The 16,208-nt window shown below is 41.8% G+C and overlaps 1 protein-coding gene across 1 annotated transcript in view; it reads left to right on the forward strand.

Moving 5' to 3' along the window:
- Positions 1–16,208, forward strand: part of ANO6 (anoctamin 6) — a gene marked incomplete at both ends in the record, with an annotated part of 210,594 nt that overhangs the window by 45,629 nt on the left and 148,757 nt on the right. The window contains one exon of the mRNA XM_079715964.1: positions 2,887–2,946. Coding sequence (XP_079572090.1) covers positions 2,887–2,946 — 60 coding nt within the window. The remainder of the gene's footprint in view (positions 1–2,886; positions 2,947–16,208) is intronic.

Below are 16,208 nucleotides of genomic sequence, written 5' to 3' on the forward strand. Positions count from 1 at the left end.
ATCCACAAAGTGCAGTAGAAGTGCAATAAAATGAGGAATGCCTGTACTGTGTTAGTGTACTAGGGCTTCCATATAAAATACCAGACTGGGAGGGTTAAACGACAGAATTTTTTTTCTCACCGTTCTGCAGCCTGGAAGTCCAAGGTCAGGGTGTCAACAGATTTGGTTTCTTCTGAGGCCTCTCTCCTTGGCTTGTGGACACCACCTTCCTGCTGCATCCTCACATGGTCTTTCCTCTGTGTGTGAACATCCTGAGGTCTCTCTGTGTGTCCATACTTCCTCCTCTTCTAAGGGCTCCAATCAGATTGGATTAGGGCCCACTCTAACAGCCTCATTTTAACTCATCAGCTCTTCAGAGGCCCGTCTCCAAATATAGTCACATTCTGAGGTACCAGGAGTTAGGGCTTCTCCATATGAATTTTGAGGAGACATAGTTCAGCCCATAATATCTATTTAAAATAACATTCATTTGTTTTAAATTATATGTAGAAAGACTAGTACAAAGAAGAAACCAAAAATAGCCTTCCTAGTTAATGCCTATTATTTAACAGCAGTGGGGTGGTACGTACTTGAAAAGATAATTCAGACTGTATTGAGGGTATAAAAGGAAGAATGACACTCTCCTAGTCCCCTTCTCCTACACTAAGGCAGCTTCTTTAAATACATTTACATGCATGTTTACATACTCTGTTTAGCTCTAAACAGAGTCCAGGAGCCTTGTTTCCTCCTGTCTTCATGTATTCTACGAAATACATATCTCTGGGTCTGCACATGCTTGGATTGGCCTTCTTTTAAATGGCTACATAGTATTCCATTGTGTATGTACGAGATTTTAATTTAACTAGTCACTTATTAATGGGCATTTAGATTGTTTCCAGCCTCCTCAGCCCCCCACCAGCATTATAAACTACGGAGATGCATTTCTTTTTAATACCCATTATGGAAAGAATAGTAATGGGCCACCTAATAAAAATAACTGGCGTCCGATTTTGGTGACGACAGCCGTTGTTTTTCACCTTCCTGTCTCTTGGTTTGTGCTGGAGTTGTTGTTGTGAAAGGTGTTTGTCTTTCTTGCCCTCCAGTCCCTGACCGTATGCCAGTACCTCTCCTTCCTGCATAATGTGAAGGAAGGGCCTCCCTGGGCGGCCTTAGGTCAGTCATCTCTGTACAGCGGTCCTTCCTCCTCAGGAAGAAAGGCTCTCCAAATCAGCAGGCATAGACTATTTTTAGTTAAGCAAAATCGTTTTTCTTGTAAACATTGCTGTTTCTTTGTCCACACCGACATATGCATCATTTCTGGCTGCTTCGACCCTTCGGAGAGGGGCAAGCTTTCTAATGGCATGCGAGCATTCTTACCGCTAATCAAGATTTACAGCTGAGACCAGGACGCCCAGCCGCTCATTGGATTTGCAGGCCCTCTAAGCTAACAGCAGCAGCTCCAAGATTAAGTGCAGTGCAGGGGCCCCAGCCCTGTTGTCCAGGCTGTTTCTCCTTCCCCAGGCCCAGCCTCTTAGTCACAGGTATCTGGCGTTGTTTTATAAGCTGCGTCACCATGCAGATGTTCTTTTCTGAAGAATTACTTTCATTTCTGACTCATTTCAGGAAATGAGGCAGTCGATCAGAGGTGTTCTTCGTTTCCAGACCTCCGGAGTGTTCATTTTCTCCTGGGATTTCTAACCACATGTGGGCAGTGCTTTATTTACCCAGATGTGAGAAATAACAGTAATGAACAGCCCTCATCTTAAGGAGCCCTTACTTCCCTGAAGAATCCCATGTGAGGGCCCAGAGGTGGCTTATGCTCTTATTAACGTAAATATTTCTGAGGCTTTGGTTTCATGATGCTTGTAGACATGCTGTGTGAGACATGAGTTTGGTGCAGGCAAAATATAATTTAGCAACAGATTTAAAAGGTAGTCTGGAGTGTTTCTAATTACTGTTTGTTTAGTTCACCATTGCCTAATAAGGGGATTTAAGTAACCTTGGGGGTAGGGAATATAATGTTCGTATTACACTCAACCATGCAAATCATATTCTAAGTATTGCAGAGAACACACCATGGAGTCACTTTATAGATGTAGTCCTTGGAATTTTGAATTTAGAACTGAGAGCATTTTGGAGTGGACATTTTCTACCTGTCATGCATCAACATGAATTATGCACATGTCCAAAATCAACCCTACTGTGTGTTACAACTCTATATAAAATCCATCGGGGACTTTTGGCACTCAGTTCTCTTTTTAATTTGACATAAGAATTCTCATTCTTATGGGAGAAACTGGCTTCTCTTTCCTTCCTTTTCCCATCTTTCATTGGTCATATAGGAAACTGAAGTCGTGAGAGGGCCTAGAACAGTGGTTCTCAATCTGGGCTGCACCACAGAATCAGCCTGGGAACTTTCAAAAATACCGATGCCTGGGTCCCACCTCCCCAGAGAGTCTCGCCTAATTGTTGGGAATGCAGCCTGCACTGGGAGGATGTTATTGTGACTGAGGGTTGAGAACCATAGGCTTGAGAGCTCATTTCAGCCTGTGGTTCTCAGCCTGGGCTGCAGGCTAGCATCACCTAGGAAGCTATTGCCCAAAACACTGCTGCCCCACCAATTAAAACCACATTCTGGGGGGAAGGATCCAGGATTTTTAGAAAGATCCCAGATGATTTCTGATGCACAGCAAGGGTTAAGGTCAACTGACATAATCTAATCATTGCATATCATAGATAAGGAAAAGGAGAACTAGAAAGGTCAAATGGCTTGCTCAAGGTCAGATCCTGATTGTTGCAAAAGCAGGTCTGGGACTCAGGTCTGATGTCTCTGACTGGTCTTTCTGCTGCCTACCTGGCCCCCTTATATTTGTTTGTTATATTTATTGATGCCTCCTCATCCTTCAGGTGATGTTCCTGCCTCCAAGAGGCCTTTAATGGCTCCTGCCACTCTCCCATCCGGCCTGGGTAAGATGTCCTTCCTTTATATTTGAACCACCTTCCTTCCCCTTCCCCTTGGACTGTCAGCTCTAGAAGGACAAGGTCCATATTCTTTCAGTAACTTGCTGGCATGTAATGGGGACCTAGATAATGTTTGTTGAATTGAAATTCCCTAACTTTTTATTCACCAATTAGCCCACATGGATTGCTAAAAATAATCCACTCCTTTTGAAAGTAGCTTCTGAGAGCAAATGTTATTGTTACCTGTTGACCGCCCACTGTGCTGTGGGTCAAGATCTCATACACAAGGAATTCCCACCCTTGCCTTCCAGGAGAGAGAGAGTTGAGGGGGGAAAAAAACGTTTGTCAAGGGGATTATGATGACAAAATAATGAAAGCAAGATTTCTGTGACTTTACACGTTGCTCAGGGTATTTATAATATCCAGGGACTTCCGAATAACATACTTACAAGTGTATGTGGCGTCAGTGAAAGGGGGCATGTGGCATTATCTTAAGACAAAATGAAAATGCTCTTTCATAAAAATGTTTTAAGGACTAAATTATTTCCTTTATCATAATGCATATATAACTGAGCAACCACATCCACTAGCATAGCTGAATTAAATCCTTTGGCTTCTCAGGATTAATATGTTAACGTCTTTTCAACTGAGTAAAAAACTACTGGGGAGATCAAGATGGCGGAGTAGGAGGATGTAGAACTCACCTCCCCCTGTAAGCACATCAAAAATTACATCTACACATAGGACAACTCACAAAAAACCAACCAGACAGTGGCAGAAGATCTCTTAAATGACCAGAGCTGAAAGAAAGATCCCATGTAACTGAGTAGGACCAAAAAAAAAAAAAAAAAGGCATCAGAATGGGACCAGCACCCCTGGGGGGATCTGTAAAGGAGGGTGTGTCCACACAGGCAGGCCCTTGCTGTATGAAACTCCCCTGTCTGCTGGGAGGCCCACTGGGACAGATAGGGAGCTGGAGGGGCCTGGACTCTGCTCATGAGGCATGTGTACATGCTGGCTTGCTAGCAATCAGAGTAGAGAGAGACCAGCCCTGATGCTGACTACCACCACCTTGCTGCACTTCCAAGCCTGAAATGCACGCCGGGCAGGGCTGCTAGTATGTGCTAAAGTGCTGAAACTGCAGCGAAGGGACCTTGGGAGAGGACTTGGTCTAGCTGCTTGGAGACAGGCTGGAGGGCCTGAAGTGTGGTCCATTGTTAGTGCATGTAGGGTGGGACGTGGGTCCACCAACGGAACCCCACTGTCACCTTGCTAACAGCAGGGCGCGGCTCCGGTGGTGCAGGCTTTGTGAGCATGTACAGAGTTGGGGTGGGGCTGACATCTGAGCTCATTATCAGCCCTCCAACAGTGGGGCCAGATCTGGGCAGCAGTGGACTTTGTTGGTGTGCACACATGGTGGTTGGTGGCATCACAGAGTCCCATGTCCTCAGTGGACAGCCACTGGATAGGAGTGTGCAGCAGTTCCTTTCTCAGCAGGAGTGCTGTAGTTAAGCCCACCTCACACCACAGCTTGGAGCTGGATCTGGGGTGGACAGGTCCAGGAAGAGGCTGCCACAGAGGCAGCACAGGTCCCAGGCCACAGCACAACCACAATTCCTGCAGCTACGATGCTCTGGCCTCCTCCACCAGCTTAGTACTAGGTCTGGGATGAATACAACAGAGAAAGGAATGTGGCCTTGGGCTGCTTCTGGGCAAAACCTTGGACACCTGCATGGGTAGCACATAGGTTTGCCGTGACCACAATGGGTCTCACTTGCTTCAGGGCTCGCCTCCTTGGGGGCAGAACATATACTTAAGTACACTGGAGCTTTATTGAACCTGACCCTCAGGACTTCTACTGCAACAAGTGGGGAGCAGACCTCACCACTGACAGGGCTGTGACAGCCATGGAGCAAATAGGAGGCGTCACCCAACACCCAGTGCAGGATCTGGACACCAGAACAGCAGTCAACCCCCTATCAAGGGGATAATGTCCAGCACACTCTGAGGAAAGATGTGGCAGGCATTCATACCAAAAACAGCCCTAGCACCAAAAATATTGGACTCACAGCCTGCACAGGAATGCTCCCACATAAAAACAGCCCTTCAAGAACAAAGTAGATAACTATTTCTCCTAAATTCATAGAGACAGAGAAATGTATGTAATGTAAATATAAGAAGTGTAAGTAAATGAAAAAGCAAAGGAATTACTCACAATTAAAAGAACAAGATAAATCCCCTGAAAGAACAAACTCAGTGTACTTGACCCTGAGTTCAAAAAGGAGGTAATAAAAATGCTAAAGGAATTAAGAAAGAAATGCAGGTCACTGTAACAAGAAACTAGAAACTAGAATTAGGAAGCAATCAAAATTAGACAATTCAATTGCCAAGATAAAAACTGATCTAAAAACAATGAATAGCAGACTAAATAACACAGAAGAATGAATAAGTGATCTGGTAGATAGAATAATGGAAATCACCCAACAGAACAGCAGACAGAAAGAAAAATGAAAAAAAAAAGCAACAGGGGCTTCCCTGGTGGCGCAGTGGTTGAGAGTCCGCCTGCCGATGCAGGGGACACGGGTTCGTGCCCCGGTCCAGGAGGATCCCGCGTGCCGTGGAGCGGCTGGGCCCATGAGCCATGGCCTCTGGGCCTGCGTGTCTGGAGCCTGTGCTCTGCAACGGGAGAGGCCACAACAGTGAGAGGCGCGCGTACTGCAAAAGGAAAAAAAAAAAAAAGCAACATACGAGATTTATAGGATAATATAAAGCACGCCAACCTATGCATAATAGAGGTTCCAGAGAAAAAGAAAGAGAGAAGGGGATTGAAATTGTATTTGAAGGGCTTCCCTGGTGGCGCAGTGGTTGGGAGTCCACCTGCTGATGCAGGGGACATGGGTTCATGCCCCAGTCCGGGAAGATCCCACATGCTGCGGAGTGGCTGGGCCTGTGAGCCATGGCTGCTGAGCCTGCGTGTCCGGAGCTTGTGCTCCGCAATGGGAGAGGCCACAACAGTGAGAGGCCTGCGTACCACAAAAAAAAAAAAAAAAAAAAAAAAAAAAAAGTATTTGAAGAAATGGTGGCTGAAAACTTCCCAAACCTAAAGAAGGAAACAGATATCCAGGTATAGGAAGCACAGAAGGTCCCAAACAAGATGAACCCAAACAGACCCACACCAAGACATATCATAATTAAAATGGCAAAAGTTAAAGATTCTAAAAGCACTAAGAGAAAAGAAAGAATCAGTCATGAGGGAACCCCTATAAGGCTATCAGATGATTTCTCTACAGAAACTTAGCAGGCCAGAAGGGAGTGGAATGATATATTCAAAGTCCTGAAATGGAAAAACTTACAACCTGGGGTACCCTGCCTAGGAAGATTATCATTTAGAATAGAAGGAGAGATAAATAATTTCTCAGACAAGCAAAAACTAAAAGAATGCAGCAATACTAAACCTAATCTAAAGGAAATATTGGAAGGTCTTCTCTAGGTAAAAAAGAGTCAAGAATCTATAGGAAAGGGAGACTCACAATAAGAAAGGCAAATATATAAACTGATTGAAGATTACTTAAATAAGCCAGTACATAGATTAAAAAAGAATAAAATAATTTTTGTGAAAGCAATTATAACTACAGTTAATAGCAAAAGGATAAACATGAAGATGTAAAATAGGGCATCAAAATCACAAAATATGGGGGAGGGAAGTAAAAAAATGTAGATCTTTTAGAATGTGTTTGAACTTGTATGACTGTTAGTCTAAAGCCAGTAGATGTAGCTATGGGTCAACATACTTAAAAACCAGGGTAACCACAAATCAAAATTATACAACAGATTCACAAAAACCAAAACCAAAGGAACTCAAGCATAATACAAGAGAAAACCATCAAACCACAAAAGGAAAAACAAAAAGGAGAAGAAATTAATAAGAAGAACTATAAAACCAACTGGAAACAAGGTTTAAAATGGCAATAAATACATACTTATCAAGAATTACTTTAAATGAACTAAATGCTCCAAACAAAAAAACTAGAGTGGCCGATTGGATTTAAGGAAAAAAACAAAAAGGAACCAATAATATACTGCCCTACAAGAGACTCAGTTTAGGCTGAAAGACACACATAGATTGGAAGTGAGGGGTTGGAAAAAGATTTTTCATGCAAATGGAAACTACAAGAAAGCAGGGGTGGCAATACTCATATCAGACAAAGTAGACTTTAGAACAAAGTTCATAAAGAAAGACAAAGAAGGACACTGTATAATGATAAAGGGGTCAATACAAGAAGAGGATATTACACTCGTTAACACATGCACCCAATATGGGAGCACCTAAATATATAAAATAAATACTAACAGACATAGAGGGAGAAATTGACAGGAATACAATTATAGCTGGAGACTTTTAATACCCCTCTGACATCAATGGACAGATCTCTAAGACCAAATCAATACAGCAACAGAGACATTAAATGATACAATGGAACAATTGGAGTTACTTGATATTTACAGGGCACTACATCCCAAAAACCCAGAATACACATTCTTTTCAAATGCACATGAAACATTGTCTAGGATGGACCACACACTAGGACACAAAATAAGCCTCAACAAATTTAAGAGGATAGAAATTATTTCAGGCATCTTTTCTGACCACAGAATGGTCAGAATTCAGAACAGAATGAAACTAGAAATCAACCACAGAAATAAAAACACAAGGGGCTTCCCTGGTGGCGCAGTGGTTGAGAGTCTGCCTGCCAATGCAGGGGGCATGGGTTTGAGCCCTGTTCTGGGAGGATCCCACATGCCGCGGAGTGGCTGGGCCCGTGAGCCACAACTACTGAGCCTGCGCATCTGGAGCCTGTGCTCCCCAACAAGAGAGGCTGCGACAGTGAGAGGCCCGCGCACCGCGATGAAGAGTGGCCCCCGCTCACTGCAACTGGAGAAAGCCCTCGCACAGAAACGAAGACCTAACACAGCCAAATAAATAAATAATTAATTTAATAATTAATTTTTAAAAAAACCATGAAAAAAATGATCACATGGAGACTAAAAAACATGCTCCAAAAAAGCAGTGGGTCAACAATGCAATTAAAGAGGGAATCAGAAAATACTTCAAGAGAAATGGCAATGAAAATGCAGCCTTACAAAATCTATACGATGCAGCAAAAGCAGTTCTAAGAGTGACATTCATTAGCAATACAGGCCTTCCTTAAGAAACAAGAAAAATCTCAAACAGCCTAACCTACCACCTAAAAGAACTAGAAAAAGAAGAACAAACAAAACCCAAGGTTAGCAGAAGGAAGGAAATAATAAAGATCAGAGAGGAAATAAATAAAACAGAGATCAAGGAAACAATAGAAAAATCAATAAAACCAAGAGCTGTTTTTTTGAAAAATAAACAAAATCAACAAACCTCTAGCCAGGATCACCAAGAAGAAAAGAGAGAGGACCCAAATAAACAAAATAAGAAATGAAAGAGGAGAAATAAAAACCAATACCACAGAAATACAAAAAATAATAAGAAAATACTATGAACAAATTGGACAACCTAGAAGAAAGGGACAAGTTTCTAGAAATATATAGCCTATCAAAATTGAGTCAAGAAGAAACACATAATTTGAACAGACCAATCACTAGAAGTGAAATAGAATCTGTAATTTAAAAAAACCCCAAAACTCCCTGCAAACAAAAGTATAGGACTGAAAGCCTTCACTGAGGAATTCTACCAAACATACAAAGAAGAACTTATCCCGGTCCTTCTCAAACTATTCCAAAAGATTAAAGAGGAGAGAACACTCCCAAATTCATCTATGAAACCACTATCACCCTGATACCAAAGCCAGACAAAGACATTACAAAAAAAGAAAATTACAGGACAATATCTTTGATGAATATAGATGTAAAAATCCCCAACAAAATATTACCAAACTGAATGCAGTAATGCATAAAAAGGATCATACATGATGATCAAATTGGATTCATTCCAGGGTAGCATGGATGGTTCAACATACACGAATCAATCAATGTGGTATACCACATTAACAAAAGAAAAGACAAAAATCATATGATCATCTCAATAGATGCAAGAAAAACATTTGATAAAATTCAACATCGCTTCATGATAAAAACTCTTACCAAAGTGGGTACAGAGGGAACATATCTCAACATAGTAAAAGTCATTTATGACAAACCCACAGCCAACATAATACATAATAGTGAAAGCTGAAAGCCTTTCTCCCAAATTCAGGAACAAGACAAGGATGCCCACTCTCACCCTTTCTATTTAACATAGTATTGGAAGTTCTAGCCACAGCAATCAGACAAGCAAAAGAAATAAAAGGTATCCAGATTGGAAGAGAAGAGGTAAAATCGTTATTTGCAGATGACGTGATACTCTATATAGAGAAGCCTAAAGATGCCACACAAAACCTGTTAGAACTGATAAATGAATCCAGCAAGGTAGCAGGATTCAAGATTAATATACAGAAATCTGTTGCATTTCTTTACACTTACAAAATATCAGAAAGAGAAAGTGAAAAAATGATCCCATTTAAAATCACACTGGGGAAAAAAACAAAAACAACAAAAAACTATGAATAAACTTAACCAAGGAGGTGAAAGACCTATATGCTGAAAACTATGAAACATTGATAAAGGAAGTTGAAGGTGATTTAAAGAAATGGAAAGGTATCCCATGCTCTTAGATTGGAAGATTTAACATTGTTAAAATGGCCATACTACCCTCAGCAATCTACAGATTTAATGTGATTCCTATTAAAATCCCATGACATTTTTCACAGACCTAGAACAAATAATTCTAAAATTTATATGGAACCACAGATGACCCAGAATTGCCAAAGCAATACTGAAGAAAAAGAACAAAGCTGGAGGCATAACACGCCCCGCCCCCAGACTTTAGACAGTACTACAAAGCTACAGTAATCAAAACAGGGTGGTATTGGCACAGAAACACACATGAGAACCAATGGAACAGAATAGAGAGCCCATAAATAAACCCGCACGCCCACAGTCAATTAATCTACACCAAAGGTGGCAAGGATATATGTTGGAGAAAAGACAATCTCTTCAGCAAGTGGTGTTGGGAAAGCTGGACAGCTACATGCCAATCAGTAAAATTAGAGCACTCCCTCACACCATATTACAAAAATAAACTCAAAATGGCTTAAAGACCTAAATATAAGACATGACACCACAAAACTCCTAGAAGAGAACATAGGTGAAACATTCTTGGATATAAATCATAGCAATATTTTCTTAGATCAGTCTCCCAAGACAAAAGAAGAGCAAAAATCAACAGATGTGACCTAATCAAACTTAAAAAGCTTTTGCATAGCAAAGGAAACCATCAACAAAACAAAAAGGCAACCTCTGAAATGGGAGAAAATATTTGCAAAGGATGTGACCAACAAGGGATTAATATTTAAAATATACAAACAGCTCATATAACTAAATACAAAACAAACAAACAAATGCTAACCCTATCAAAAAATTGGCAGAAGACCTACATAGACATTTCTCCAAAGAAGATATACAGATGGCCAACAGGCATATGAAAAGATGCTCAGCATCACTATTTATGAGAGAAGTGCAAATCAGAACCACAGTGAGGTATCATCTCACACCAGTCAGAATGGCTATCATCAAAAAGTCTACAAATGATAAATGCTGGAGAGAGGGTAGAGAAAAGAGAACCATCTTACACTGTTAGTGGGAATGTAGATTGGTATAGCCACTATGGAGAACAGTATGGAATTTCCTTAAAAAACTAAAAATAGAGCTACCATATGATCCAGAAATCCCACTCCTGGGCATATATCCAGAAAAGGCGAAAACTCTAATTTGAAAAGATACTTGCACCCCAATGTTCATTGCAGCACTATTTACAGTAGCCAAGACATGGAAACAATCCAAGTGCCCTCAACAGATGATTGGCTTAAGAAGATGTGGTATATATATATATATATATACACACACACACACACACACACACACACATATACACACACACACTGTAATATTACTCAACCATAAAAAGAATAAAATATTGCTATTTGCAGCAACATGGATAGACCTAGAGAATATCATACTAAGCAAAGTAAGTAGGCAGAGAAAGCAAATATTATATATTACTTATATGTCAATCTAAAAAGTAATACAAATGAATCTATATACAAAATAGAAGAAGACTCACAGACATAGAAAACAAACTTACGGTTACCAACGGGGAAAGGGAGTGGGGAGGGATAAATTAAGAGTATGGGATTAACAGATACACAGTACTATACATAAAATAGATAAGCAAGAAGGATTTCCTGTATAACACAGGGAACTATATTCAATATCTTATAATAACCCATAATGGAAAATAATCTGAAAAAAAATATGTAACTGAAAAATAAAAAACAACAACAACAAAAAACTATCACTCCTCTGTCATCTCAGTTTACTTAAGGTCATGCTTGTCCCGTGTCTTCTTGTTATTTGAAAAATGTTTCCAGATTTGCAGTATTTATGTTTACTGTTGTAACTGTTACAGAGATTTGTCTCAGAAAGCAGATTACAACCAGGATCTGTTTACGTTACAGGTAGCCAGGAGGCTGCACAAATGGGTAACAGAAAGTAGCTGTTTTTCTCATTTGGAGAATTCAGTTATAAGTTTTTGGAGCCAAGACTGCAAACTGGGCTGTATTGTAGGATAGATGTTAAAATGACGTAAAGAGATTGCAGACAGTAGCCAATAATGACCCAAGTGCGTGAAATCTTTTTGAAGTCTTAGTAAGACTTCGTGGGTTCATGCTTTATAATTGGGAGTCTTCACATCCCAGGTAAGTGGCAGTGTGGCAGCGTGTAAATAAAGCCGCCATTTATCAGGGGAAATCTTCCCAAAACAAATATCCTTAAAATTTTCCAGAGAAAGCTAAGTTACTTAGCTGGAGGTAAATATACAACATTTTTATATTAAAATAATTTCATTATATCGTGAAATAAAATGCAAAGTTTGCATAACTTTTTTTTTAAGATGAGAAATTTTAAAGAACCACTTTCCAGTCTCTCCTTTGCTGCTACTTGGATGAAAAGTTAAACCAATAAAGGTTTTTGCTAAGTAACCAACTTCTATCTCACTAATTTCGGAGGCTCAACAGTACATTCTGGAAGAGACGAGGAAGGAGGGAAAGGAAGGGTTTATTAAATATGTAAGACACCATGTTCAGTGTCTTCACCCATGTTGTGCTGTCGAATCTTTATGGCTGTGCTGCAAATTAGGAATTATTCACAGCAATTTTTGCTTGTGAGGAGGTCTGTACGCACCTGTCCACTAGGAAGCAGAGCTGAAATTTGAAAACAGATCTATCTGATTCCAGAGTCCTTGTATTTTTCCCCTGACATGGCCTTTCATGTCATGAGGGTGGAGACGTCTCCAAAAGAGCCTTGTTACTAACTCTGAGTATTTGCCATGCTGGTGAAAGAGGAGGGCTGACTTTAGCTTCTCCTAGAGTTTTTTTTAAATAGATTTAATTAATTAATTAATTTATTTTTGTCTGCGTTGGGTCTTCGTTGCTGTGCGCAGGCTTTCTCTAGTTGCGGCGAGTGGGGGCTACTCTTCGTTGTGGTGTGCAGGCTTCTCATTGCGGTGGCTTCTTGTTGCGCCGCACAGGTTCTAGGCGCGCGGGCTTCAGTTGTTGTGACATGTGGGCTTCAGTAGTTGTGGCTTGTGGGCTCTAGAGCGCAGGCTCAGTAGTCGTGGCACAGGGGCTTAGTTGCTCCCTGGCATGTGGTATCTTCACGGACCAGCGCTCGAATCCGTGTCCCCTGCATTGGCAGGTGGATTCTTAGCCACTGCGCCACCCGGGAAGCCCCCTAGAGTTGTTATTAAACACCAGTAAGTTAATATATACAAACTTCTGTGACACAGTTAAAAGCATTTCCCAACATTATCCTATAAAGTTCTGACTTTAAAATGACATGTTGTTATTACAGTGACCCTCAGAGTTCCAGTGTATTCATTGTCATGATTTTAAAGGGAGGAAAGGAATTGTCAGCAGTGGCTATGTTTGGCTGCAAGCCATATAGTGTCAGAATTTTGTGATCTCTCTCAGACATCATGCCTTTGACTTGAGGGAGGCAGCAAAGCAAAATAGTTGATAGTTTGTGCTTTGCCCTGCAATTCCTGAATATGAGAATCCTGGCTCTGCTACACACTAGCTGTGTGATGGTGGGCAAGTGACCTATCCTCTTTGTGCCTTAGTTTCCTCCTAAGTAAAACAGGAACAGTAATAACTTGATTGCTGTTTTAAGAACTGTATAACTATCAGGCCTGTTAAGAGCTTAGAACTTTGCATGTTGCAAAGTTAGTGCTCAGGAAGTATTTAGCTATTCTTAGTAAAAGCTAGGTGCTACCTGACCCAGCAATCCCACTTCTGGGTACTGACCCAAGAGAAAATGAAAACCTGTGTCCACATAAGACATTTTAACAAAAGTTCGTAGAAAGTTTTATTCATAATAGCTAAAATCTGGAAACAAATGTCCATCAACTGGTGAATGGATAAACTGTGGTACATCCACTCTGTGGAATACTATTCAGAAGCAAAAAAGAACAAATTTCTGATAGGGGCAACAACATGGCTAAGTTTCAAAAGCATTGTGCCAGGTGAAAAATCCAGACATAAAAGCCTGCATCCTTTTTGATTCCAATTATGTGACGTTCTATAAAGGCAAAACTGTAAATTACAGAAATTAGATCCTTGCTTGCTGAGGACAGATCATTGAAGAGCAGAGGAGATTGACTGCAGAAGGGCAAAAGGAAACTTTCTGAGGTGATGGAAATGGTCTATGTGTTTACTGTGGCGGAGGTTACGTGATTGTTTATGTTCGTCAAAATGCATCCAGCTTAGAAAGGGTCCATTTTTACTGTATATAAGTTACACTTCAATAAATCTGATTTTCAAAGTCAGGGACTACAACATGAGCAAAGCACAGTGGGGAAAAAAAGGGGTTAGAAACAATAAATCAGAATTGCCGAAAATGCAGCTATTCTAGTTTCAGTTAGCATGTGACATGGGAGGAATAATTTTGTTAATTTTCCTCTTACAGGCTCTGAGTTAGAAAAATGTAGAAACCTGTAGAAGAGTTCTGTCCTGCTCTAGCATATCTGATTCTCTTGGTTCTGAGCACTGTCTGCTTCCCCATTTTTGAGCTGTTGCCATTTCACAGACACAGGGATCTCCTGGGTTGCTGGCTGGGAGAATCCTGAAGGAGGGCTTGCCATGTGATGAGGCATTCATGGAAACAGAGCCTTGGTGTTCTAGATGAACTGAAGGTTCCTATTCCAGATAGCTACGTAGTCTGAGTACACCTATGGGGAAGGAATGTTATCTCAGAGCATTTTTCATTCATCATGAGTCACAGAAGCCCCTGCACTTTCTTTTGGAGCCGGCGCTTATCTCAGCAGCCCAGGACATGGTCGACCACTCCCTCCTGCCTGAAATTCTTTCTTTCCTTGGCTTCTGTGATGTTCCTGCATCTTGATTCTGTTCACAACTCACTTTTTTTTTCTGTCTCCTCTGCTAGATCCGTCTCTCCCCATTCCTGGCCCCTAAACTTTGCAGCGCCGAGGCCTTTGTCCTCTGACCTCTTCCCCATCTTAATGTACTCCATAGGTGCTCTCCTTCATTTCCAGGGCCTTAAATACCTTAAATCTACATGTTGATGATTTCACATGCTTACCTCTAGTCCCCGTCTCTCCCTTGCTTTCCAGCTAGCTGCCTGTTTTATCTCGTTACTTGGTTGTCTAATAGACATCTCAAACTTAACAGGCCCAAAACCCAAGTCTTGATTTCTTTTCTAACCCTGCACTTCTTCCATTGTTTCTCATCTCAGCAACGACTCTACCCAGTTGCTCAGCCACGAACCTGGAGTCATCCTTGATCCCTGTCTTTCTCTCCCACCTCATATTCGAGCCGTTAGCATACATCCTAAATCCAAGTGCTCCTCATCTCCCACCCCCATGCCTAAATCCAAGCCCAGGTCACCACCAAAGTCTTCTGGGACTTCTGCAGCTACTTCCTAAGTGAGCCTCTGTTATGTACCTCTTGCTCCAAGTTCACGCAACAGTCACAGTGATCCTCTATGTTAGACTTTTTTTTTTTTTTTGCGGTACACGGGCCTCTCACTGCTGCGGCCCCTCCTGCTGCGGAGCACAGGCTCCGGACGCGCAGGCTCAGCGGCCATGGCTCACGGGCCCAGCCGCTCCGCGGCATGTGGGATCCTCCCGGACCGGGGCACGAACCCGTGTCCCCTGCATCGGCAGGTGGACTCCCAACCACTGCGCCACCAGGGAAGCCCTGTGTTAGACTTTTATACGACCTGCATTGGATTCCCTACAAACAGTATACAGTTTGAACTCTCAGCCCTGTTGTATTTAAGGCCCTTGCTAACTCTCTGTCCCCATCTCTTCCCACCCTGCCTGTCTCTTGAGGTGCCCCAGACATACTGTCCTCTCTCTGTGCCCTGACATGCTACCCCCCACTGCCAAGAATATTGTCCATCTCTTCTCACCTCCCCACCCCTTCCTGTCTAGGATTCCTGCTCCTGCACTTCATTTAGTTCTCCCTCAAATGCCACCCCCTCTGAGCCGGCCCCCCGACTCATCTAAAATATCACTGTTACTCTGTATCCCCTTCATGTGCTTTATTTGTTTTCAATGCATTTCTCCCCACCTGAAATTAGTATATGAGTATTTGTTTATTGCCTCTGTCCCCTGGTAGACTGTAAGCTCCCTAAGGGTGTTGTGCTGGTGTTTAATACATATTTTCTGAACGACTGAAGGAATAAGGGAATTAATGTGCTGGTACCCCTATATTAAAAATTAAAGAGCCAAATATCTTCCTACACCCTAATATCCCTGTCTGTCTCTCACCCCATTTCTCCGCCCTGCTTTAAGGCAGAATTTCTAAATCGTCTAGATGTACTGTAGCTTTTCATTACTCATTTTCTCTTCACTCTGACAGTCTGATATCTTTTCCCATCACTCTTGTGCAGTTTCTCAGGGTCATTCAAGTCCTATGTGTTGCCGCCTCCAATGGATGCATTCCTATCCTGTCTTACTAGGTCTCTGAGTAGCTTTAGCACAGTTTTCCATTCTGCTCTTGAAATTCCCTCCTAACTTGGCTTCCGCCGTCCCTACTGGCCGTTCCTTATTCCTTTGCGGGCGTCTTCTTCTTTTGGGGACCTCTGAATGTGGAGAGTTCTTC

This window comes from Hyperoodon ampullatus (genome assembly GCF_949752795.1).
Source record: "Hyperoodon ampullatus genome assembly, chromosome: 11".
In the NCBI taxonomy this organism is placed as follows: Eukaryota; Metazoa; Chordata; class Mammalia; order Artiodactyla; family Ziphiidae; genus Hyperoodon; species Hyperoodon ampullatus.